This window comes from Peromyscus californicus, unplaced genomic scaffold (genome assembly GCF_007827085.1).
Source record: "Peromyscus californicus insignis strain IS unplaced genomic scaffold, ASM782708v3 Scaffold_19__1_contigs__length_69161282, whole genome shotgun sequence".
Lineage (NCBI taxonomy): Eukaryota > Metazoa > Chordata > Mammalia > Rodentia > Cricetidae > Peromyscus > Peromyscus californicus.
The window spans coordinates 53,070,730-53,095,330 of NW_026294491.1; the positions used below are offsets into that span (position 1 = coordinate 53,070,730).

Below are 24,601 nucleotides of genomic sequence, written 5' to 3' on the forward strand. Positions count from 1 at the left end.
CCAGCAACTTGGATACATTTTAAAAATTATTTGCTTTTATGTTTTAACATTTTGTGGTTAAAAACTCTCTTTCTCTAACGTTTACTTCATTTTCCATCTAAATCCACTGGGGCGCAAAACTGGACAACTCTGTAAATCCTAAATTCCCACCTGACGGAAGGCCTACACTCAAAAATGCAGGAAAGACCACAACTCCCAGAATGCAATGCTTCCTAATCTTCCTGTTGCTCAATGATTAGGGGCGGATCTTGAGCCTCTCCTCTGCCCCATTGGACAGCCTTCCTGTTAGGGCGGAGAAAGCGAGGCCATTCTCTTCCAATCCAGGCAACCGAAGGGAAGGCCGGAATAAGAAGAACCTGGCTATTGGACAGTCGCATTCCGAACATACGAGAAATCAGCCAATCGTAACGCGTCTCAGCTCCTGCGTCCTCCACCGTAAACTTCCGTGGCGGGAAAACTTGGGAAGTTTTCGCGCCAGGGCGGAGTCACGCGGGTTTTTCGGCACGGTTTGGCGGCCGGCGATTTCGGGGCAGCGGCATGGCGGGCACCGTAGTGCTGGACGACGTGGAGCTGCGGGAGGCGCAGAGAGACTACTTGGACTTCCTGGATGACGAGGTGAGGCTCGGGCGGCCGGCCGGCCCGGTGCTGGGGTCCCTGGGGGTGACCCGGCCCGGCAGCGCGGGTTTCCGCGGGTGACCCGGCCCGGCTGGTGGGGTCCCCTCGGTTAGCCTGAGTCCAGCCCCTGAGATCCCCGCGGAGGGTCAGGGCCACTGGTGTTTCTTTTCGCTCCACAACTTTCTGATATCTTTTCCTCTTCCTCCTCCTCCTCTTCTCCTCCTCCTTTTCCTCCTCCTCTTTCTGCTCCCCAACTTCCTGATATCTTCTTCTAATTCTTCTTCTTCCTCCTCCTTCAAGTTTACCTCAAAATTAAAAATTTTTTTTTTCATGTCTTAAATCAGTATACGTTAATTATGCATATGGCTTTCACAAACAATGCATTTTGACCATATTCACTTCTCATCACTCCTTTCATTTTCTTGCTCCCGGTGATCCCCTTCTTTTACTTCCATTTTTTTTTTTGAGTCAATGAATTTTCCCGTGGGAATTTTTAATTATTATTATTTTTTAATTTTTATGTTGTGGTGTAGATGGTTCCCAGGGCTATGTGCTTGTGCTCTTCCCCTGAACTGCCTATTTTTCTTGAAACCTCTCTTGGTTACTCGCTAGAGGTTTCCTCAGAGCCATCTAGTTTGTGTCTAAGTGCATGTGATGACCCAGCTTGCTCAAGGAGACAGGTGTAAACAAATGGTTAAGCCCGTCTTAACTCTTACTTAGATGGAAAGAAGGTGCTGCCCCGGGGGTGCATCGAGAGCTGCTGTAACTGGCTCAGAGTGCTCAGATTTTAGTTACTGACTTGCTTCCACCAGTTTGGCTGCTTGCTTTATGTCAGATCAAAAGTATTTTGTGTGCAGGTAAAGTGGGGTTTCTGTGCAACCCCCCAAAAAGCTTTAGGATATTGTTGAGCACTGAAAGTTTGTTGATCAATGCAAAACAATTTAAATTTGAATTTTAAGAGTACTTAATTTACATTTTTGTGTATATTTGAAGTCTTCATCATGTCTTTGAAATAAGACTGCAGTCAGGCATGTTAACATCCAGATTTTAAAATGAAATTTTCATATTAGCAAGGCTTTTTACTTATTGCTCTTTAAGAGTAAAGTAATTTTAATTCCTAATTAAAAATAAGCATATAGAAGAACTGTTGCTGATCATGGTAGCATGTGATAGGTGGGAAGAAAGGGCTGTCTGCAGCCATGTGCTTCCTGGGTATCATTTGAGACATGTGAGTACCAATATGCTGTCATCCTCGTGTGTAAGTGACATAATTGGTATTCAGTATCAAGTCAGTGTAGACTTCGAGTAGCTCCCAAGTCCCCAGGTAGGACTTTTGAATACCTTCATGTTGACGTCCTCTGATATAAAATAGCACCCCACGGTCAGTAACCGCTTTACAAATGGGATGGCCAGTGGTCACTAATGCTCTGTTGATGTAGACAGTGGGTGCATTTTCCTTGTCTGTAAAGGCCTAGATCTCATCCCAGGATGGGGGAAGCCTAGGGAAGACCATCCTACAGCTGAAAGACAGGAAGGAAGTATGTCACACCAGAGGATAAGAACTCAGAAATGACCGCCCTACCTTCATGTGTTATGTCCTTAAGTACTGCAGATTCGAGCTCAGCTGCAGATCCCGTTGCTGAGCCTGTCTGCTCCCTGACTTCTGACTCCTTCACCTACCTTCTAACACATCCCTGAATCCTGAGCTGGTTGTCCCTTAGATTCAGGCCAGTCTTACTCTCACTGAAGACCACCCCGTCTACCAGTTTTTACAGCTCTTCTACCAGTTTTTACAGCTCCTCACTGTGAACCTATCTGCTTACTTGTTCATCTTCTTGTTGCTCTTGATAGTCTTATTTTGTAGCCTGGCTCTGAACTGAATGGTGATCCTCCTGCCTCAGATGCCTGAGTGCTGGAATTATAGGGTACCTCCAATGAATGCCCCACCTGAGTTCTAACAAAACTTTTCTTCTTTGTATCTCCTTCCTGGCAGCTTTGGAAATCCAAGCTTGCTATCAATAAAACCAAGAACCTGCAGAAAGGGAACCCTGGGTGTCCTAGGTTCATAATGACTTTATGATTCTTATAGTCTCCTAATAGATTGTAGGTGAAACCTGAGACTAGTGAATGAGAGAAATTGGTGGTCACAGATTTCGAACTGAGCTGTTCTGAAACACTTTGAGTTGTGTAGCTGTTTTTGATATGTCATGATTGCTCTGCAGGAAGACCAGGGAATTTACCAGAACAAAGTTCGGGAGCTGATCAGTGACAACCAGTACCGGCTGATTGTCAGTGTGAATGACCTGCGCAGGAAAAATGAGAAGAGGGCTAACCGGTGAGTGATGACAGGGTTTGGAGGGGAATACTCTGCGTTTGGGTGAGCAAGGCATCTTCTTGCTTAGACGGGAACAGGCTTCCCTGAGAGAGACTTGGATTGCACGGCTGTCCTCTCATAGGAGGACGTGGTGGGCATTTTGCTCTCAGGTGCTCCCATCTTCTAATGTTTTGCTGAGTATCATTTTTACATCTTTGATGAATTGAAGTCAACCTCAGTTTTGGTGTAGTTTACTGAGTCTTCTACAGGGGCAGGACGAAGTAGAAATGGGGTTTTCTTTCACTGATCTTAGTGACCTAAGACTGTTCTTGTCTTGAGGGTCGTTTTCCTGAACTCTGCCTAATGGTTCTTTGTCGTGATCTTATGCAGCCTCCTGAACAATGCTTTTGAGGAGCTGGTTGCCTTCCAGCGGGCCTTGAAGGACTTCGTGGCCTCCATTGATGCAACCTATGCCAAACAGTACGAGGAGTTCTACATAGGTTTGGAGGGCAGCTTTGGCTCAAAGCACGTCTCCCCCCGGACCCTCACCTCTTGCTTCCTCAGCTGCATGGTCTGTGTGGAAGGCATTGTTACTAAATGTGAGTGGGTTGAAGGTGGTGCCAGGGTCCTGATGCAGTGGTAGGATGTAGATTTAGGAGGTCCTGAAACCTGAAGAGTTGTAGCGGGTCTGGGGAACTTGTAGTTTGAGAGAAGTGAAGCATTGGAGTTAAATCGTAAAGTGTGGAGGAACTCTGGGTCCACAGCAATTAGGGGGACTGGCAGTGGCCACCAGCAGTAGCAGAACGGTGAATTTCCAAAGCTGGAAGAAGAGTCCTGCTCTTCCAAACTTATGGCAACCTTGAACTGCCCCTTAATTGACATCAGTGTTACTTAAAAATTTCACGTGAATGCACTGATACCCTGTGTGTAAGTGTGAAGACGAATAAATGACAAGTGTTACTGAAACAGGTTCACCTAGGTGGAAGAATCCAGTGTCTAAAGTCCTGGCATGGTTTAGATCCCTCCTGTGTCTGTCGTTGTGTCTTCGGGTGACTTTGTACATGCCTTTGCATTCCTAGGCTCTCTAGTTCGTCCCAAAGTCGTTCGCAGTGTTCACTACTGTCCTGCCACTAAAAAGACCATCGAGCGACGCTACTCTGATCTCACCACCCTGGTGGCTTTCCCGTCCAGTTCTGTTTATCCCACAAAGGTGAGGACATGAGTCAGTTGGAAGTGAATCAGCCTTGGGGGCTTGGAATCAAAGAAGACTCTTTTAATACTAGTAGTTGTATAATATCTAGAGTCATTGTTCTAAAAGTAAATAATGTAAGGTAAGAATAATTCTGACGAAAGGTTGGGTGCAAGATAGTTTAATATAGAAATTCCACCCTTTTTTTCTAATACTGAAGTTAGGGATTCAAGAGTTGGCTTAGTGGGTAAGAGTTCTTGTGCAAGCATGAGGACCTGGGTTCAAATCTCTAGCACCCAAGTAAAAGGCTGAGCATACCTCCGTATGCCTGCTAACCCAGCTGTCTTTGGAGAGCAGAGATAGGTGGATCCCAAAAGCTTACCTGCTGGCCAGCTCGTCTAGCTGAAACGAAGAAGATACCTGATGTCATACCTATCTCCACATGCATGAGTATGTGCATCTACACACGTGTGTGCACCACACACACAGAATAGAATTTAGAACAGTTGGACTATAGAAGGCCAAAAAGAAGGAGGAACATTGGATGACGGGTATTTTAACAGAGTTGTAATCATAGTTATATAATATACTTTGTAAAAGTAAAATGGAAAATGCTTCTGTTAGGTGATCCCATTGTATAATCTTTGCAGATATTCCAGTGGATTTGGGAAAAGACAGTAAAAGGCTTTCTTGATGGTGTTCAGTTCAGGGTGAGAAAATTGAAGATAACTTTCTTAGTGAGACAAGAGATCGTTGATATTGATTACTTGATGTCTATACTCATTTAGTCAAAGGATACCTCTTAGGACATTGTCCTTGTCTGTGAAGTAGAAAATACTTACTCTCACAGTCCCTGGCACATAGTGAGCACTCAGTAAGTCCACAGTGGCTTTTGTGGTTTTAGGAAATTCACATGTAATGGGAGCACACCTTAATGTTTTTTGTGGAAGCTTAATATATTATAATATTATATTATGATTATAATATATATTTGTAATACTTGTTAATAAACTGTATTATATATAGTTTTCATATGTATATGAAAACTCTTAAGTGTATTGTAGCTAAAGTTTTCCTGCCTGGCCCACAGTCAGGACAAATCTCTCTCACCTGCCAGTCCCACAGCCGCTCAAATCCGACCAAGTAAACTCAGAGACTTATATTGGTTACAAACTATATGGCCGTGGCAGGCTTCTTGCTAACTGTTCTTACAGCTTAAATTAATCCATTTCCATTAATCTATACCTTGCCACATGGCTCGTGGCTTACCGGCATCTTCACATGCTGTGTGTCATAGTGGTGGCTGGCAGTGTCTCTCTGACTCAGCCTTCCACTTCCCAGCTTTATTCTCCTCCTTGTCCCGCCTATACTTCCTGCCTAGCCAATGGCCAATCAGTGTTTTATTTATTGACCAATCAGCAACACATTTGCCATACAGAACATCCCACAGCAGTGTGTCCTTTGAGTTTTTACAAACCGAATATACTCATATAACCAGGATCTAAAGTGGGAACCAAACTTACAAGTGTGTAGAAGTCCCTATTGAAGGCTGTGCTATCTTGGTGTCTCTACATAGCCATGGCTGCCTTGGAAATTTCTATGTTGACCAGGCTGGCCTTGAACTCTCAGAGAGCCACCCACCTCTGCCTTTGGAGTGCTGGGATTAAAGGTGTACACCACCGTGCCTTGCAATCCTGGTGTCTTAACAGTAGGGATTGCTTTCGTCCAGTGGTTCTCAACCTTCCTAATACTACAACCTTTAATACAGTCAGTTCCTCATGTTGTGGTGACCTGCAACCATAAAAGTATTTTTGTTGCTACTTCATAACTGCAATTTTGCTACTGCTGTATATTTTTTTTTTTTTTTTTTTTTTTTGGTTTTTCGAGACAGGGTTTCTCTGTGTAGCTTTGCGCCTTTCCTGGAACTCACTTGGTAGCCCAGGCTGGCCTCGAACTCACAGAGATCCGCCTGGCTCTGCCTCCCGAGTGCTGGGATTAAAGGCGTGCGCCACCACCGCCCGGCCCTGCTGTATATTGTAATGTAAAATTATAATTTCTTGAATTCAAGGCCATAGTGAGTTCAGGACAGCCAAGGATACACAGGGAAACCTTGTTTCGGAAAGAAAAAAAAACAAAAACAAAAAAACTGTACCAAATTGTAATCACAGATTCTGCATCAGTATGGGGAGTCAGGATTTTAATAAGGTATTGGTATAGTCATGGTTCCATCAGTGAAAACTGAACCTTCTGTTGGTTGGTTTGTTACTAATTCAGGAATCAGGCTAGAAAGGCTGTAAGAGATGCATATACTTTTATTAAGATTCTCAATGGTAAAGTTTCAACATTTCTGAAAGATACTTTTCCTCATTAGATGAATACTACGGTTTTGAGACAAGACTGAAACGACTTCTTCTGTGGCCTCTTTTTTAGGATGAGGAGAACAACCCCTTGGAGACAGAGTACGGCCTGTCTGTCTACAAGGACCACCAGACCATCACCATCCAGGAGATGCCGGAGAAGGCCCCTGCTGGTCAGCTTCCTCGCTCTGTGGACGTCATTCTAGACGATGATCTGGTGGATAAAGTGAAACCTGGGGACAGAATACAGGTGGTGGGGACCTACCGCTGCCTTCCAGGGAAGAAGGGCGGCTACACCTCGGGGACCTTCAGGTAAAGGTCTGCTGGGGAACGTTTGGAGCACTGGCAGTTTCTAGCCTAGCAGTGCTTTGCTCCAGGCCGCCATATACAGGAGGGCACTAAGTGGTGGGTGGTGTGGACTGCCTGCCAGTGAGGTGCCAAGACTCTTTACCTCTTCCTTCTCATATAGCATTGGGAATGTTGGCCATCCTAGGCCAATCGTGGAGTCACTGGTGACACAAACAGCCTCATGACCAGCCTAGCCTAGGATTCCCACCCCGCCTCTTTTCCGTACACACTTGTTCATTGGGCATTGTGTCCTCACTGTGGCTCATGGCCCGAGAGCTCAGCTGAGTTCAGGAACCTCCCCTTCTCCCATTTTCTGGTGTAGTTTATAGACCAAGAATACCTAATGCTGCTGGGGGTTCAGCAGGCTTCCTCTTACTGTGCTGCAGGACCGTCCTGATTGCTTCCTCTTACTGTGCTGCAGGACCGTCCTGACTGCTTCCTCTTACTGTGCTGCAGGACCGTCCTGATTGCCTGCTCTTACTGTGCTGCAGGACCGTCCTGACTGCTTCCTCTTACTGTGCTGCAGGACCGTCCTGACTGCTTCCTCTTACTGTGCTGCAGGACCGTCCTGACTGCCTGCTCTTACTGTGCTGCAGGACCGTCCTGACTGCTTCCTCTTACTGTGCTGCAGGACCGTCCTGACTGCTTCCTCTTACTGTGCTGCAGGACCGTCCTGATTGCTTCCTCTTACTGTGCTGCAGGACCGTCCTGATTGCTTCCTCTTACTGTGCTGCAGGACCGTCCTGATTGCCTGCTCACTGTGCTGCAGGACCGTCCTGATTGCTTCCTCTTACTGTGCTGCAGGACCGTCCTGATTGCTTCCTCTTACTGTGCTGCAGGACCGTCCTGACTGCTTCCTCTTACTGTGCTGCAGGACCGTCCTGATTGCTTCCTTTTACTGTGCTGCAGGACCGTCCTGATTGCTTCCTCTTACTGTGCTGCAGGACCGTCCTGATCGCCTGCAACGTGAAGCAGATGAGCAAGGATGTGCAGCCTGCGTTCTCCGCTGACGACATAGCCAAGATCAAGAAGTTCAGCAAAACACGTTCCAAGGTCAGTTAAGAGTGGGATGGCTTTGGTTTGAAAGGGTTGTGTCCTGTGTGTGGCCATCTTTGGGCTGCATCTGGAGGAAGTTGGGATTTTTTTTTTCCTGAGGTATATGTTGCTAGTGTCCATTTTCATTCCAACTAGCAAGTTAAGGGTATGTTTGCCGTGTGATTGGTAACACTTGTTCTGTCTGCTGGGCTGCTCAGGTGAACCTAATGCAAATCAGAGTGTAGGAGTTACAGTATCATCGTACCACCGAGCCTTCCCTATAACTGGTCCGGTTCTCCTGCGGAGACAGTCTCATGTAGCCCAGGGTGTCCCTGAACTCCCGATCCTGCTGCATATACTACCATCTGGGTTTCCACCTTTTATTTTGAAGTGAAAAAGAGTTTATATTTTCTGTGGACTTGATAAACCCCACTGGGTCTCACTAGGCTTTTTATTCTGTTGGTTCTTCCTCCTTTAGGATGTCTTCGACCAGCTGGCCCGCTCACTGGCCCCTAGCATTCATGGGCACGACTATGTCAAGAAGGCAATCCTCTGTTTGCTCCTGGGAGGGGTGGAGCGAGAGCTGGAAAATGGCAGCCACATCCGTGGAGACATCAACATTCTCCTCATAGGTATAGTGCTGGGGGGTGCCTTAGACAAGCTTTTACCTTGAAGAGTGGGTTGTAGAAACATGTGGATATAAAATTGTACCTTCTACAGCTGATCATATTTCAGCTCCATCAAAGTGCAGAGGGCTAAAATGGGTTTTTTAAAAATCAACCCTGGAATTCTTGATTTATTATACCTAGACTGTATTCTGAGGATGGGAAAAGGGAAAGAAGTGACAGTATCAGATTACTGTGTGACTTGTGCCAGGAAGTATGCTGCAGAAGCAGGATTTGTTGGGGTGTGTGGGGACTTTGCTGGAGAATCACCACTGCCCTGTCTTGTAGGTGACCCATCTGTTGCCAAGTCCCAGCTTCTGCGGTATGTGCTTTGCATGGCACCCAGGGCCATTCCCACCACTGGCCGGGGCTCGTCTGGAGTGGGTCTTACGGCTGCCGTCACTACAGACCAGGAAACAGGTAAGGGCGGGCAGCTTCTTGGCAGAGGCCCAGCATGTGTGTGACCAGACTCATCAAGCTGGCTGTAGATGCTGGCTTAGGTTTGGAATATTTGAAAGGTTAATGAGGTGTTTTGTAAGACTGAATGCTTTGGCAAAATGGGTCAGTTAGTGAAGGCTTTAGGTCTCTGTTACTAAAAATGTGTTCTAGAAGATGGTTTGAATGATGGCAAAGGGAAAAACAGCAATTTAGGAGGAAGGTAAAAATGAAATTGGGGAAAGGTTGGAAGAGCAGGAAAGGAGCTTTGGTTGGCTGTCACTGAGGGTGATGAGGAAAGCGAGTCTACATGTGAGAGGCTCCTGGGAGGGCTCAGCAAGACTGCAGGGTGGAACTGAGAAGTAACACTTATGTTTTCCTATTAAAGCCTCTTTACTGTGTTCTCATGCACTGTGGTGATAAATTGGAAAGAGACCCAGATCCTTCCCTGTCCTTTCATTTAGCCCGTGGCATGTACTTTGCCTCCTCTGTTCTAGGGGAGCGTCGCCTGGAAGCCGGTGCCATGGTCCTGGCTGACCGAGGAGTGGTTTGCATTGATGAGTTTGACAAGATGTCTGACATGGATCGCACAGCCATCCACGAGGTGATGGAGCAGGGTCGAGTGACTATTGCAAAGGCTGGCATCCACGCTCGCCTCAATGCCCGCTGCAGTGTTCTGGCAGCTGCCAATCCGGTCTATGGCAGGGTAAGCCGAATTAGGTCTGTAACCACTATTCTGGAACTGATTTGGTTTTGCCTAATAACTGGGCTGAGAGGTTTATTGTAGGGGAATTATAAATCAAAAACTTACCTCATCTTGTTACTGTCCTTGAAATATAGCAGTTATTCGTCACAGTTCTATAGAACAGAGTTTGTGTGTGTGCGTGTGTAGGCCAGAGGTCAAGGTTCATTGTATTCCTCTATCCTTCTCCACTTGAGTTTTTGAGATAGGGTCCATGAGTGAACCTGGATTTTGCTGTTGGGGCTACTGGCTAGCCAAACAGTTGATGTTGAGAAACCATCAAGTCTGTAACTGGGCCATTCTGCTTCTCTAATATTAGGAGACTGTATATTCAGTAAAAGCACCACAACTCCTAAAATGCTCTCAGATCTGAGCCTTGGACTTTCGGGCAGTGTTGGTGTTGAGTCATGACTGCACATGCAGTGAGAATACACATGTGTGTTCCGAATAAGGCTTTATTGAAGTTGTATGATGTAGCAGAAGCCAGCATTGTCACACTCTCTATATGGCTGGTTTGAATTAACTTACGTCATTGAGCATCCAGAGCCTGCTCCTGGTGACTCCCCTGATGCTGGGTCTGCAATCCATAGTTAAGGAAGCTGTGATATGTGTTTGTTTGTTTTGGTTTATCAGGACGGGGCCTCTGGGAACCCCTAGCTGTCCTAGAACTTAGCTGTGTAGACCAGGCTGGCCTTGGACTCAGGAGGCAGAGGCAGGCAGATCTCTGTGCATTCAAGGCTGTTCTTGTCTCCAAAGTGAGTTCTAGGATGGCCAGGGCTACACAGAAACCCTGTCTGAAAACAGAACAAAAATTTAGTATGCATGTGTATGTGTTACGATCAATCCATGTGAGTCTATTAAATGGATAACAGAATTAATTAAGATAGAAATTGAGGAAATACACTCATGAATACAGAATGGAGTGGACAGCTGAAGTCGTCCTCTGATCTGACTGGGAGCGAATCCACCTTACAGGCAGGAGCAGGGAGAAGGGGCCTGTAACCCTTCTCCAACTCCTTATAAGAGGTCATGTACAACAGCAGGAAGCACCGCTTCCTTTAGGCCGTATAGCCCAAGGTCATGGGCAGAGCAAATACCACTACATGTGTGTGGCTGTGCATATGTGTGGCCTGCATATGAAAGGTCAGAGGGCAGCTTGAAGTAATTTTTCTCCTACCATATTGATCCCTACTGATCCTGAGCATTGAACCCGGAACCTCACACATGGTATACAAGGACTGTACCACTGAACTATACTCGCTGGCCTGTTGTACTTTATGTGGCCTAGCCTTACATTCTCACCCCCAGGATTGATTTGTCCCTGATGTCCTTCCTACTGATGTTGCCTCTACTCGTTTGTCTTCTTGTGTTCTCCAGTATGATCAGTATAAGACTCCCATGGAGAACATTGGACTTCAGGATTCGCTGCTGTCACGATTTGACCTGCTCTTCATCATGCTGGATCAGATGGATCCTGAACAGGATCGGGAAATCTCAGACCACGTCCTTAGGATGCACCAGTACAGAGCCCCAGGGGAGCAGGATGGTGATGGTGAGTACATGGACTAGCAGGAATGGCCTGCCCATCCATATCTTCGGGTCAGACCCAGGGCTGTTGCCGTTCTGTGTCTGGGTTAATGTTGCAGGTGCCCTCACCTCTCCGTCCTTCTCCCCTTACTTTACTGCTCACCAGAGGTTGAGTGTCTGTCCATTTTGGGTTCTGCTGTATCTTTTAGCATTTTGGCTTCTTATGTGTGAGGTCCACGTGTCTGTTTCCTCCTGGGTTCTGGCTTTCTAAATCTTGGTCTTATCTCTGTGCTATAGAAGAGGCAATTTCACTTGGCTTAAACTCCTTAATCTCCTGTGTCTCAACTTGTGTTTACCAGCTTTGCCCTTGGGTAGTTCAGTGGATATCCTAGCCACAGATGATCCTGACTTTGCCCCGGATGACCAACAAGATACCCGGATTTATGAGAAGCATGACAACCTTCTACATGGGAGCAAGAAGAAAAAGTGAGCATCCCTTTTCTCTCTTAACAGAATCTGAGACTTTTGCCACATTAGATTTTCTTTTCGGGGTCGACAGGTAAACCGTTTGTCCTCACCAGTTGCCTTGCGTATGTCTGGGCTTGATTTGATTCAACTGAGAGTCAGATGTTTTCCTAAAACAGAAAGTTTGATAGAGCTAGGCATGGCATACCCCTGTAGTCTTAGCACTCGAGGGGCTGAGGCAGGAGGATTCCTAGGAATTTGAAACTAGCCTGGACTACAGATAACCTGTCTCAAAAGTTTTTTTTTTTTTTTTTGACAATATGCCCAAATGCTAGTGGTATGTGATCTGTCCTCTTAGGTGCCCTGTGGTTCTTCGTGGTAGTTTTTGGTGACGGTTAGTAGGTAGCAATCAGTAGTCTTGGAGAGTGAATTTGAGTAGAAGAAACTTTGCTCGGGGGCTCAAAGCATGATGTGTTAACTCCGGTACCTCTGTTTGGCCATGCTGTAGAAAGAAGCATAATTGCACTGAATTTGAGTTGATGTTTTTTTCTCTGAGCCAGTATTCCCACCTATAAAATGTGGCTGATATCAGGTGTGATGGTACATACCTTTAATCTCAGCACTCGGGAGGCAGAGGCTAGTGTATTTGTGTGAGTTCGTGTATTTGTGAGTTTGAGACCAGCCTGATCTACACAATGAGTTACAGGCCAGCCAGTGATAGATAGTGAGACCCTGTTTCCAAAAATGGGAGGCAAGGGGCTGGAGAGATGACGTACCGGGTTAAGGGCAGTTCTGGAGGACCTGTGTTCACTTTCCAGCACCCACATGGCAGTTTATAATGGTCTGTAATTCCAGTTCTAGGGGATCCTCTTCTGGCCTCCATGGACACAGGCATGCACATGATGTGTACAAACTCCCATACACATCAAAATAAATAAAATCTCAAAGAAAAAAAACAAGACCTATAATATTAGAGTTTCTTCCCTCGATTACAGGAGTGACAGATAACCTCCGAGGTTAGGTAGAGGATGTTAGAAACGCTTTGTGTGTGTCCCTGTGAGAGGTAGTGGCGATGGTGGGTTCCAGGCTTCATCTCTGCTCTGTCTATGGTCCTTGCCTTCTCTGAGAGGTTAGACCATTGCCCAAGATGGGTTAGGAAAATGACACTCATCCCCTTGGATCCAGGGAGAAGATGGTGAGTGCAGCTTTCATGAAGAAATACATCCACGTGGCCAAAATCATTAAGCCCATCCTGACACCAGAGTCAGCAGCCTACATTGCGGAAGAGTACTCGCGCCTGCGCAGCCAGGACAGCATGAGCTCCGACACTGCCCGGGTGAGTGCACAGCGGGTGTGGTCCCGAAGGCCTCTGGGAACGTGGGAGGTTTGGGGTTGCTTTTTTCATAATTTATTTTTATTTTATGTGCATTGGTGTTTTTCCTTCTGTCTGCATGTGTGTCTGTGAGGATGCCAGATCTCCTGGAACTGGAGTTACAGACAGTTGAGAGCTGCCATGTGGGTGCTGGGAATTGAACCCGGGTCCTCTGGAAGAGCAGCCAGTGCTCTTAACCACTGAGCCATCTCTCCAGCCCCCAAAATACATTTCTGTAACTATCTACCTACCTACCTACCTACCTACCTACCTACCTACCTATCTATCTATCTATCTATTTTGGTTTTTTGACACAGGGTTCTTCTGTGTATCTCTGGCTGTCCTAGAACTTGCTCTGTAGATCAAGCTGGTCTCGAACTTGGAGAGATCCACTTGCCTCCACCTCCCAAGTACTGAGATTAGAGGTGTGTGCTACCACCAGCACTACCCTACTACGTTTCTGTTCAGAACCTGGGGGGTTTTAACTTGACTATCCTTTCTGGTCTGAAGAACTTCGTTAACACACATTTAATTATCACTTTTCTGAAGGAAATGAAAACTAAAACCTGAGAGATAGTAAGAATCTCCCCCAGTGAACTATGAGTAGGTTCTAGGGAGTGACCTTGTTTCCGTTCTCACATACATGAGAAAAGAACTGAGGGTTGAGACTTGAGAGGAGGAGGAGGAGGCAGAAAGCTAGATGGGAAGACCATATACTTACCACGTACCCAGTGTGGTACTTGGAAGAGAATGGATGTGAGGGCTCTTTTGAGTACAGATGTGAAGATTCTAGATTCTTAGTAGTGTACTCTCCGGACTCACAGTGTTCCACATGAGCACATTCAAGCACCCAGAGATTTGCTTAGGAAGATCGGCGTGGGTAGAAATTGGAAGTTAGAAGATCCAGAAGTAGAAAGGAGCTGCATACGGCACTGAAAGTGTGTGTAAAGGGAGACAAGGAAGTGTGCTAGAGAGTGACCCTCTGCCTGCAGAGCTCTGCGGCTGGTTTACAGCCTGGCACACATCCTTTCACTGTGCAGGCCAGTCTCCTTACCCCAGTGAGCAGGCTGGGTAATAGCAGGGCCCGTGTGAAGTCCCTGAAACTTAGTCAGCACAGTGGGATTCATCAGGCCAAGGATTCTGTTCATGTAGTAGCAGCTGGAAAAGACACTGGTCCTGTTTGGTTTGCAGCCTCCCTGGGAGCCACGTGGTAGGGATGGGTCAGGCTCCTCTTTCTGTAAGACTGCACTGCTCACAGGAACCTGTCCTCAGAGCTCCACTTTTACACAGGTGGCACCTTATGTGGCCTTCGACACATTCGGCTTTTGGATTCCCGTATCCTCGTCTGTAAAGTACTTAGTTTAGAGGAGTGACTTTCGGAGGGAGTGCCCAGCTCCCCGGTGCATTGTGGGCCTGAGTGAGGACTGGTTTTCCCCACTTCCCTTTTGTGCTGTCTCACCTTCCTCAGCAGTTGTGGGATGGCTAATTTCTTCCTCTCCCTCACCTTCCCTCTCCCTGAATATCCTCCCTTGGGTTCCTTGGCCCTTTTTCTTACCTTACTGAATTTCTAAAAATTCATTTAGTTCTTGACAATTTCACTCATGTATAATGTGTTCTCATTACTCCGCTCCTGTCTCACATCCTTGGCAGCCTCTCCTCTGCCCTACCAGTGTCTTACAGACTCGGGACTTTTGCTTTCCATGTAGTTAGTTGAACCAGGATTATCTGTGTGACTCTAACCATCCATTGGCACTTGGTGGGGTCACAGTGGATAGACACATGAAAACCATGACTCCCCACCTCCTTGAACCTTTTGGTAACAAACAGTTCAGCAGTGAGTAGGGAGGGCCTCTTGAGTCCCTCCCCTCTATGCCTTGCTGTCAATGACCTAGTCTTGTGTAGACTCACTGCAGGCATCCGCAGATGCTGTGACTGTGGGATCGTAGTGTCTTGTGTCACGTCCAGAAGATGGCGTTTCCCAGCTCTTCGGCCTGCCTTCCTGTTCTCAGGAGTCACTCCCTAACGTTTCCTTCCCTAGACATCTCCAGTGACAGCGCGGACACTGGAGACGCTGATTCGACTGGCCACGGCCCACGCGAAGGCCCGGATGAGCAAGACTGTGGAACTGCAGGATGCAGAGGAAGCCGTGGAGCTGGTTCAGTATGCTTACTTCAAGAAGGTGAGCCAGAGGGGATGGAGGACCCCAGGAGAACGAGGCCCTCGAAATCAGCTGTGCAAAGGGCATTTGAACTCAGAGACTGAAGCAGCAGGCACAGGCCTGCACGGGGCTGCACCAGGTCCTCTGTGTATATACTGTAGCTTTCAGTTTAGCGTTTTCATGGGACTCCTTCCTGAGTGTGGGAATGAGTGGGTCTCTGACTCTTGTGCCTTCTCCTGGACTCTCTTCCTTCTGTTGCTTTGCCTTGTCCGACTTCGATGTGATGGTTTTTGTTTTATTTTGTTATGTTTTGTTGTTACCTCCTAGAAGCCTGTTCTTTTCTAATGAAAGACTGAAAGGGAGTGGATCCAATGGAAGGGGAAGTGGGGAGGGGAAACTAATCAGGATATATTGTGTGAAAAAAAGAACTTATTTTTAATAAAGGGCGAGAAATAAGAAAAAAATAAGGTGAGCCTTGTGCCCGTTGCCTGCTGCTCATCTGAAGAACTGTAGCCCTTGAAGGTCTAGAGCTGTGGTTCCACCATGCTTTTCCGGATTCTTTCTCTTCCTGAAGTTGGGAGCTGTGTTGAATTTCAACTAAATAGCTGATCTATAAAGACCTGATTGTCCTCCACTTAACCATAATGGTTTGGACACCTCCCCAAACATGCTTCTTTCTCAGTAAACATAGAGTACCTACTGTGTGAAAGGCCTCCCTCCCAGCATTGGTGAAAAGATGGCTAATAGGCTTGCCCTGCCTCTGGTCCTGGACCGTGGACCAGGGAGGATAGAGATAAGTCTTAGAAACTTGGAAATGGTTTCTACTGGTGATGCACAAGAGACTCGAGGTTTCTTACTCAGTTTTGGCACCAGTGACAAAGTCCTTTGGCTTGGTTCTAGGTTCTGGAGAAGGAGAAGAAACGTAAGAAGCCAAATGAGGATGAATCAGACCTGGAAGATGAAGAGGACAAGAGCCAGGAAGACCCCGAGCAGAAGCGGAAGAGGTACATGGGGGCAAAGGGAAGTGGGATGAGAGGCTCGGGGGCGGGAGAGCACTGCTTGTTGGCGGCTTCCTCGGGGCCTGTAGGGTTTGCAGATGACGATAGTCGGGCACAGGAGAAGGGGAGAGCCTGTGTGCTTTCAGTATGGCTTCCTATAAGGGGTGCTGAGTAGCAGAAGTGATGCCGTCATTAGGTCTTCAGATGTTCTGGGGTTGTTTTTCCCTGCTGCCTAATCGTTTGTTAGGCTGGTGATGGACACAGCACTGGGCAGCGGGGCCTGGAGAATGTCTTCCAGAAACTTAGTGGTTTGTTCAGACCCCCGCCTGCTGTTTGGTTTTGGCTGTACTGTTCTGGGGTGCGTGTGGTCAGAGCCCCCCATTGGAGCTCCCGGAAGCCTCTTGGTTTCTTGACCGCTATGGTTTCTTCAGGAGGAGGACGGATGCCACCGAGGATGGGGAGGCCTTTGACCCTTACGACTTCCGTGAAGCAGAGAAGGAGATGCCTCAAGGTGAGTGAGCATGTCCCCGTGACCCGACCAGTTGCAGTTGGTGCTGCCTTTCCTCATGAGCCCCTGGGACCAGGACCTTTGTCACCTTTGTCACCTTGAGAGCCTTGGGAAGCCACAGTGCACACTTAAGAAGGAAGCGTGGCTCGCCGCTCAGTCTATATAACTTTGTCATGCCTGGTGGAAGCATCCGGGTAGTGATGGGACTCCCGCCTACTCAGTCCCTCTGTCCACGGGGGTTTCCCTGTGTTACCCTCCTGGCCCTGTAAGAACCATGGGAGACAGTGCTCACAGGCTCGGCGAGGCGGGAAGGGGAAGCTTCTCCGGGGTTGGTGGAAATGGCTTCACCGTGTTGTCTCCCCCACCCCTGCCACCATTGCGCCCCTGAAGTGCACACTCCGAAGACCGACGATTCTCAGGAGTCCAAGGAATCTCAGAAAGTGGAGCTGAGCGAGTCCAGGTGAGTGCGTCTGCTCATTTTTGGGAATTGCTGCTGCTGAGGGACCCGCTCACTTCCAGGCAGAGTGCCACCAGCCACCTCTGATGAACTGAGAGCTGGAACTCCAAGGGCTTTACAACACCCCACACCAGTTCTCATGCCAGGCTCACCCAGACAGTTGCAAGCCAGTGTCCGAATGCCTGTGACAGTTTTGCAGGTCTCTGCCGGGTTTCTCTACTTTCTTTGTGGGAATTTGAGTTGTTACTTTTAAGTCAAGAGGAAGTGGCCTAATTTCCCAAGGGCAAATTTGAGTTGTATTTTTTTTTTAATTTCATAAATTGTGTCTACTTGATATGAAGTGGATTTTCACTAGGGTTTCAGAAAACACTTTTTCCCCCTGAAATTTATGTTTACTGGACACCAAGGAAACTCCATAGCTAAGGTTAATTTAAAGATACAGAACACAATGCAGTCAAACATGGAAAATGTTTTAGAGAAAAACCCTAAGCTCATTGTGATTCTGATCTCCAGAAGCAGTCATCGAACCCTGTGCTTTTCGAATCAGCTAGATTTCCATGAGGGGGCCCTGTATAGAGTCTTTGGTTTTTAAAACATTTGCTATACAAAGCAGACTGGCCTTGAACTCAGAGATCTCCCTTCCCTTGCATCCTGAGTGCTGGGATTAAAGGCGTGTGCCCCCTCACCCAGTTTGATGTATAGACTTTGTTTTGTTTTGAGACAGGGTTTCTCTGTGTAACAGTCCTGGCTGTCCTGGAACTCACTCTGTAGACCAGGCTGACCTTGAACTCACGGAGATCAGCCTGGCTCTGCCTCCCAAGTGCTGAGATTAAAGGTGTGTGCCACCACCACCCGGCCAAAATACAGATTGTTAAACAAGCTCTTGAACGGCTTGAGGCGGCTCCATGTCCCTGCCATTCACGGTGAAACATTCTTAGGTGTGTCACATGACACACAGGCGTGGTAAGGTTCCTAGGCTCTGGTGGAGAGGTGTGGGCTTCCATAACTACTGTGAGTACACTGTCCCCAGATGCTGTGCCAGCTGGTTTACTGTGCCGTGTCGAGGATTTCGGTCTTTGACAGCCTCCAGGTCTCACAGGCCCCCTCGTGCCTGAATTACAGGAAACTCTGTGAGCAGTGTAGGTTAGCTTTAAAGGGGGATACTTAGAATATGGGGAGAACACTAATGTTAATGCTCAGTCTCTAATCTTGCCTTAGAGCTTCGAGTTTGTTTACTACTGTTTTGTTTGTTTAAGATATGGTCTCACCATGTGGTCTAGGCTGCTTGTGAGTTCAGGGGCTTCTTCCAGCCTCAGCTTCCTTATGCTGGTTTATATATGTGCTGCAGTGTGCCTGGCTCCTCCTCTGCTCATGTTTCTCCTGTCTTGGGCAGGTTGAAGGCTTTCAAGGCGGCCCTTTTGGACGTGTTCCGAGAAGCTCACGCGCAGTCTGTGGGCATGAACCAACTCACAGAATCCATCAATCGGGATAAAGAAGAGCCCTTCTCCTCAGAGGAGATCCAGGCTTCCCTGAGCAGGATGCAGGATGACAACCAGGTCATGGTGTCTGAGGGCATTGTCTTCCTTATCTGAGCGGGGCGTATCTGAAGTCGCTCCTGCCGAGGACCGCCCTGTCTCTGCCTTTGGCTGCCTTGTCCAGTGAACTGTTTCAATGATGGAAGTGGGGAGCTGGGTGATGATGATCAGGACTTGGTGGAAAGCTTTGAGAATGACAGCTGCTGTGGGCCAAGAGCTCTGAGGGAAGGCCTGGACTCTGTCAGAATGCCTGGGTCACACCCCTTCCAGTCCTCAACGATGGAAAGAAGGTTATTCTGTGACTTGTGTTTTGGGGGCACAGCTGTTTTCTGCTTATTGCTTGTTTTTAGTTCCTCCCCACCTCCCCCCAAGCACTTGAGTCCAGGAGAAGCCTGAGCTCTGTTGTGCCAGAGCAGCTCAAGCAGATCACAAAGGTGGGTTGGAGAGAGCTTCCCCTGCAGTTCAGTTAGACTAATGTGTAACATGTGTTGTTGACCTAAATATCCAAGACGTGACATTGAGTAAATATGACTATTTTATACATGTGGACTTTACACTCTGCTTTAAAAAATAATTTTTATTTATTTGTGTGTGTATGTGAAGGTTGGAGCTGGGACACTGGAGGTCAGTGAATGTCTTGTGGGAGTTGTTCCTCCATCTACCATGTGGATCCTGAGGATCCAACTGAGGTAGCAGGCCGCTTTACCTTCTGAGCTGTCTCCCAGGCCCAGGCCCACTTGGAAATTTTTTTTTTTCTTTTAACTCATTGCAAATAAAATCCCACACTGACTAGCCTGGTTTACAGAGCGAGTTCCAGGACAGCCAGGGATATAAAGAGAGACTTGTCTTGAAAAACCAATATTCCCCCCGCCCTGACCCACAAGAAAAAAAATCCACATACTGAAATTAACCAGACCCAAAGATTATACAACTCAGTGAACTTCTGTACCTTCAGAGTAGCCACTGGAAAGGGAGACAGTGGCGTGTCAGACGAATTTTATACTTTCACTGTTCAATTATGTTTATGCACTTATCCACCACCAAAAAAGGGAACTTGATGACAGAGTTAGAACTAGAAAGACAAGTAGCTTTATGTCTGTCCTTCATAACTCGTATCCATTAGTTCTTCCTCATGCCCCGGTGTCCAGCCTTTTTTCTCTTGTCTGCATGTTACACTGTACCCACGTGTACATTGGCTGGGTTCCACATACGAGGGAGAACGTGCGTTTAGTCTTTTCTTTCCCAGATTGTGACGTCGCTTAATTTGCTCTGTGTGTGTTCCTATAAATTTTGTGATTGCTTTTTCTCTTAGAGCTGAATACTTACCATTTTTTCTAGGTCTCAGATTTTCATTGTCTGTTCATCTGTTGGTGGACAACAGAATTGATTTCAGTTCTTTGCTACCGTGAGTAAAGTAGCAATAAATGTGGGGTACAAGGGTCTCTAGTAGGGTGTGGAGTTCCCTGGGGGGTGTGCCCAGGATGGAAAAGTTAGGGCCATATGGTAGTTTTAGTTTTAATTTTTTGAGAATTCTCCAAACTGATCTCCCCAATGGCTGTATTAATTTGCTGGTGCTTTTTATGTGTATATTTCATTTCATTTCATTTCATTTGCAGGACTAGCCTCTGCATTTACATCAAGTTGCCACAAGGTGGCAGCAGCCTGCTGTGATCTCTTTGGGGATTTTATTTCTGTCCTGTAGTTTTCCTTGGTAAACTATTTGTCAGCTAAAACTGCTAACAGATTGTGCACACCAGGCCCTGCTGATTTGGAAAAGCTAAATACACAGCGGTCGTTGAAAGTTTAGGGAAACGGACTCTGGTTTAGTGACTCAACAAAGGTCCCTCTTGGAGAACTGATAATTTATGTCAGAAACCCTTAACATAGTTCTTGTCTGTAGAGGGATCCCCTTGCAGGGTACTTTTGCAGTTACTTGGCATTGAGACGTTTTGTTATATATATATATATATATAAGTTGGCAGGGCCAGCACAAATTTCTCTGTGTGTATTGAGTAGCTTTCAAAGAACTTAAGTTTACTTAAATAAGAGTGTCACAGACCTGAGCTGTGTCCTGGTGACAGATGTGCCCTGAGTTGTGCCATTTTTCAGCTGTAGGCTGATGGGGGTACGTCATGTTGATTGGGGATTATCTTTTTTCCTGAAGCTACGAAACAAGAATCTGTAGCTGTTCATGATGGTTTTATTTTGGTGTGCGGGTGAGGACAAAATTATTGGTGAGTTGAGTTTAATCTTAAAAGACCCCCCCCCCCCACACACACACACAGGTAACATATACACAGATCTGAACTCCTCGGTCTTACTAAGAGTGATTGGAGCACAACAAAGGAGGGTGTGTGTCCTGCAGGAGGGACTGTGACACTGAGTACTGCCTGTGAGGCAGAAGGCAGGCAGTGGGGGGCAGTTGGTGCAGGAAAAGCTGTAGGAATAGAGACCAGGCTGGAGGGCAAAGAGCCTTCATTCAGTAAGACCACTCTGGCTGTCATCTACTCGGCTAAATAGAAGGTAGAAAGGAGATGGGGTTTGACTGCCAGAGTAGATGTTAAGTATTTAAAATAAGCGGATTCTTAGGAATTCAGATCTTTATATTGAGTTTCAAGAAACTTGGATGTGTAGTGTACCGACTTGTGACATGGAAGATGTGGGTAGGTATTAAGGGCACCATCTTGTCATTGTCTAGAAGCCTTGTGGGACCCATGGCAGACACCTGAAGTGCTGTGTAGGGGACCAGGAAGACGGCTCAGTGGATGAAAGCTGGCCATGTAAGCCTGATACCCTGAGCTTCATCACCAGCGGCTATATAAAAGGCCAGATAGATTACCGATCTGTAATCCAGGTGCCTCCCTGGTGAGATGGGAGGTGGAAACAGGACTGGAAACTGGCAGGTTACCTAGTCTGGGGTGCATAGTATGTATGGCAGAAGTGTGGCCCATGTGAGAGACCCTGCCTCCAAGTTGAAGAATCAAGTCAAAAGCTTTCCTCTGGTCTATACACATGTACCGTGACGTGTATGTGCACACACACACATCCACAGAGTGCTCAGCCTGTGACGAAATGCTCTTCACATAGCTATTGCAATATACTGACCTGGACTCATCAGAAAAAACTTGCCCAAGTTGTTTGGACTGCAGAGATGATGGCTCATGGTTAAGAGGGCTCACTGTTTTTGCAGAGGATGTGAGTTCAGTTCCTAGCACCCATGTTGGGCTGCTTACAACCTCGTCTTACTCCAGCATTTCAGAGATGCACAGACACACAAAAATAAAATAGTAAAAAGTTTAAAAAAAACCATTGCTTTAAAAAACAAAACAACAAAAATCTGCATTCCTCATTCCGAAGAAGCCTGCTTACATTTAGGTCTGCTGTCTAAAGTAGCTAAGCAGTTTCTGGGACTTAGAGGAGTAAGGTTTTCCTATCTTAAGAAATTAGGGCATCATCAATAGGGCACCTGGATGAATAGAATGTTGCTAGGGAAGTGATACTCAGAGTTGTTAGTTTGGGAAAGGTACTGGCATTGAGTCTGCCACTTACCAGGTAACTAGAGAGAAAGCTTGCATTGCTTGTTAATAAGTTGTAAATGGGGCTGCATACTGCTTTGAAGGTTACTTAGGAGCCAAGCGGGCCACTGTTTCAACAGAACGAAAATCACTAGGGGCTGGGGGCATCGCTGGTAGAATGCTTACTTAGCATGTACAAGGCCTTGGGTTCAAATCGCCAGCGTCCCCTTGGGTTCATCCCCTTTTTCTGTCTCTTGGTAGTTCCTGTTCTGCAGGCAGTGTGGGCCTGGCTCCAGCACCTAGCCCCTCACTTGTGATAGGTCCTTTAGCGATCCCCAATGGACTGCAGTTTTCTGAAGTGGCAGGCAGGGTTAGCAGCCCTGTGAGGTAAGTCAGGGAAACCTGGAGAAGAAAAGGGAAAGATGAAATCAGAGAATTGGCTGGCTCGTTCCTGCACGTTTTTTCCCTGATGACTGTTCAGTCTATATTAGCTGTCCTAATGATTCTGGACTTTGAGATCTTTTTAAAGTCTGTGTTTATGGTGCCTGTGTTTATATGCATGTGTGTGTGGGCACACTTGCCCATGTGTGTGCGTGTGGAAACCCAGAAGGCAACATCAAGTATATTGCTGTTCCCCCACACCACCATCATCGTAATGTTTATTATTGTTATCACTATAGTTATTGAGACAAGCTCTCTCACTGACCCTGGAGCTGGGTATCTTCTGCTTGAGTAGCTGACCAATGGGCGCCCTAGAATATATCTGTCTCTGTCTCCTCACTGGGCTGGGGTTGTACCCCACTTTTACATAGGTGCTGTGGATCTGAACTCAGGTCCTCATTGTGCAGCGAGCATTTTACCTATTGAGCCACCTCCACAGCTGTGGGGAGAGTTTGTTCCAGGAAACCTAGTAAGTCCTTAGGACAGACCAAAGGGGAACCTGGGAAGCCAGAGGGTTTGCTGGGCTTCTTACAGTGCAGCGGGAAGATATCCTAGCTGTGTTCTTGAAGACCGCATTCTACATCACCAGCCCGGTGATACCAGACTTTCTGAGGTAAGGTCATCTCGGAAGTGGTCAGTCCGTGCGTGGACTAAGGTCGGTAGGTGGGAGTCGCCTGTGCACAGGCTGCCTCAGCTCTGCAGTCTTCTGGACAGCTCTGTGTGGCTGCTCCCCTACTCTCTCCTCTGGAACATGGTGACACCACTTCTGTTTTCTGGATGTGGAGATGGGGTGGGACTGGTTACACAGGAAATGTCACTAGCGAGCTACAGACTGCTCCAGGGAAGTAAGTCTGCATTCATGTGTTCAGGTTCCTTTCCCTGACCCTGGCTTCCTTCCTGAGTGAAAGGCCAGCCGCATCCTTAGAGGAAAGTGCATGGTTTCTTAACAAAAGTATTTGTTGTGTGACCAGACTTTTCCTGGGGAGAGGTAGAACATATATATGTCTTCACAACTCAGGTTGGGAGCCCACAGCAGACCAAAGTACAGATAACCACCAAAGAACTTGATGAACCAATGAGTTGTATTGGGCACTTAAAGGGACATGGGCGAGGGGTCACTTACAGGGGCAGAGATGACTTAATGACAGCTATATCACCAAAGCCCACCCCAGCATGGATGACAGCTCACAAAAGCTGGGGACCTGGGGCACACTCTACAGACTGGAGGCAGCTCAACAGGTTGGAGAGTGTTATCTCCAACTGACTCGGTTGGTCTAAACCTTGCAGGCAGCTCAGCTGCTCTCTGCTTCTTCCAGGCCTCTAGGCTGCCCAGAAATCTTCAGAGCTTGAGTTGTCTGCTCTGGAGAAGAAGGGGCCTAGTGAATCTGGTCAGTTTCAGGGACTTCCTGGAGCCATTCTGAGTTGTTTACCTTCCTGTTTAAGGAGCTTCCTTGTGGGAGGGAATGCTTTAATCTCAAGGAAACTGCTACACAGCAGTATTTTAATACCTGGTTACATACAGTCATTCTTATTTTATTTTTTTGGTTTTTTGAGACAAGGTTTCTCTGTAGTTTTGGAGCCTGTCCTGGAACTTGCTCTGTAGCCCAGGCTGGCCTCGAACTCACAGAGATCCACCTGCCTCTGCCTCCCGAGTGCTGGGATTAAAGGCGTGCGCCACCACCACCCGGCCCACACATATAATCATTCTAAGACTGTGAGTGATACCAAAATCTGAGGAGGCCCAAGTCCCTTAATGTAAGAAGGTGTCTTTTTTGCAGATTCTCTACGTATATCCTGTTGCACACTTTAAGTCATCTCTAAATTATACCCAATTCCATAAAAATGCTGTATAAATAGTTGTTATAGTGTGTTGTTTAGGAAGTCAACGTTAAGTCAAGAAGATACCCATTTGGAGAGTATTTTCA

The 24,601-nt window shown here is 47.0% G+C and overlaps 1 protein-coding gene across 1 annotated transcript; it reads left to right on the forward strand.

The window, feature by feature from the left end:
• The first annotated feature begins 420 nt into the window (after positions 1-420).
• On the forward strand, positions 421-19,274 carry Mcm3 (minichromosome maintenance complex component 3). Its single transcript, XM_052745372.1, has 17 exons — positions 421-615; positions 2,838-2,950; positions 3,320-3,528; positions 4,009-4,139; positions 6,549-6,787; positions 7,768-7,876; positions 8,337-8,490; positions 8,812-8,943; positions 9,456-9,664; positions 11,078-11,252; positions 11,587-11,713; positions 12,878-13,028; positions 15,103-15,243; positions 16,123-16,226; positions 16,652-16,731; positions 17,119-17,188; positions 18,579-19,274. Exons 1-17 carry the CDS (start codon positions 538-540, stop codon positions 18,775-18,777), a joined length of 2,421 nt encoding a protein of 806 aa, XP_052601332.1. The 5' UTR covers positions 421-537; the 3' UTR covers positions 18,778-19,274.
• Positions 19,275-24,601: the final 5,327 nt, after the last annotated feature.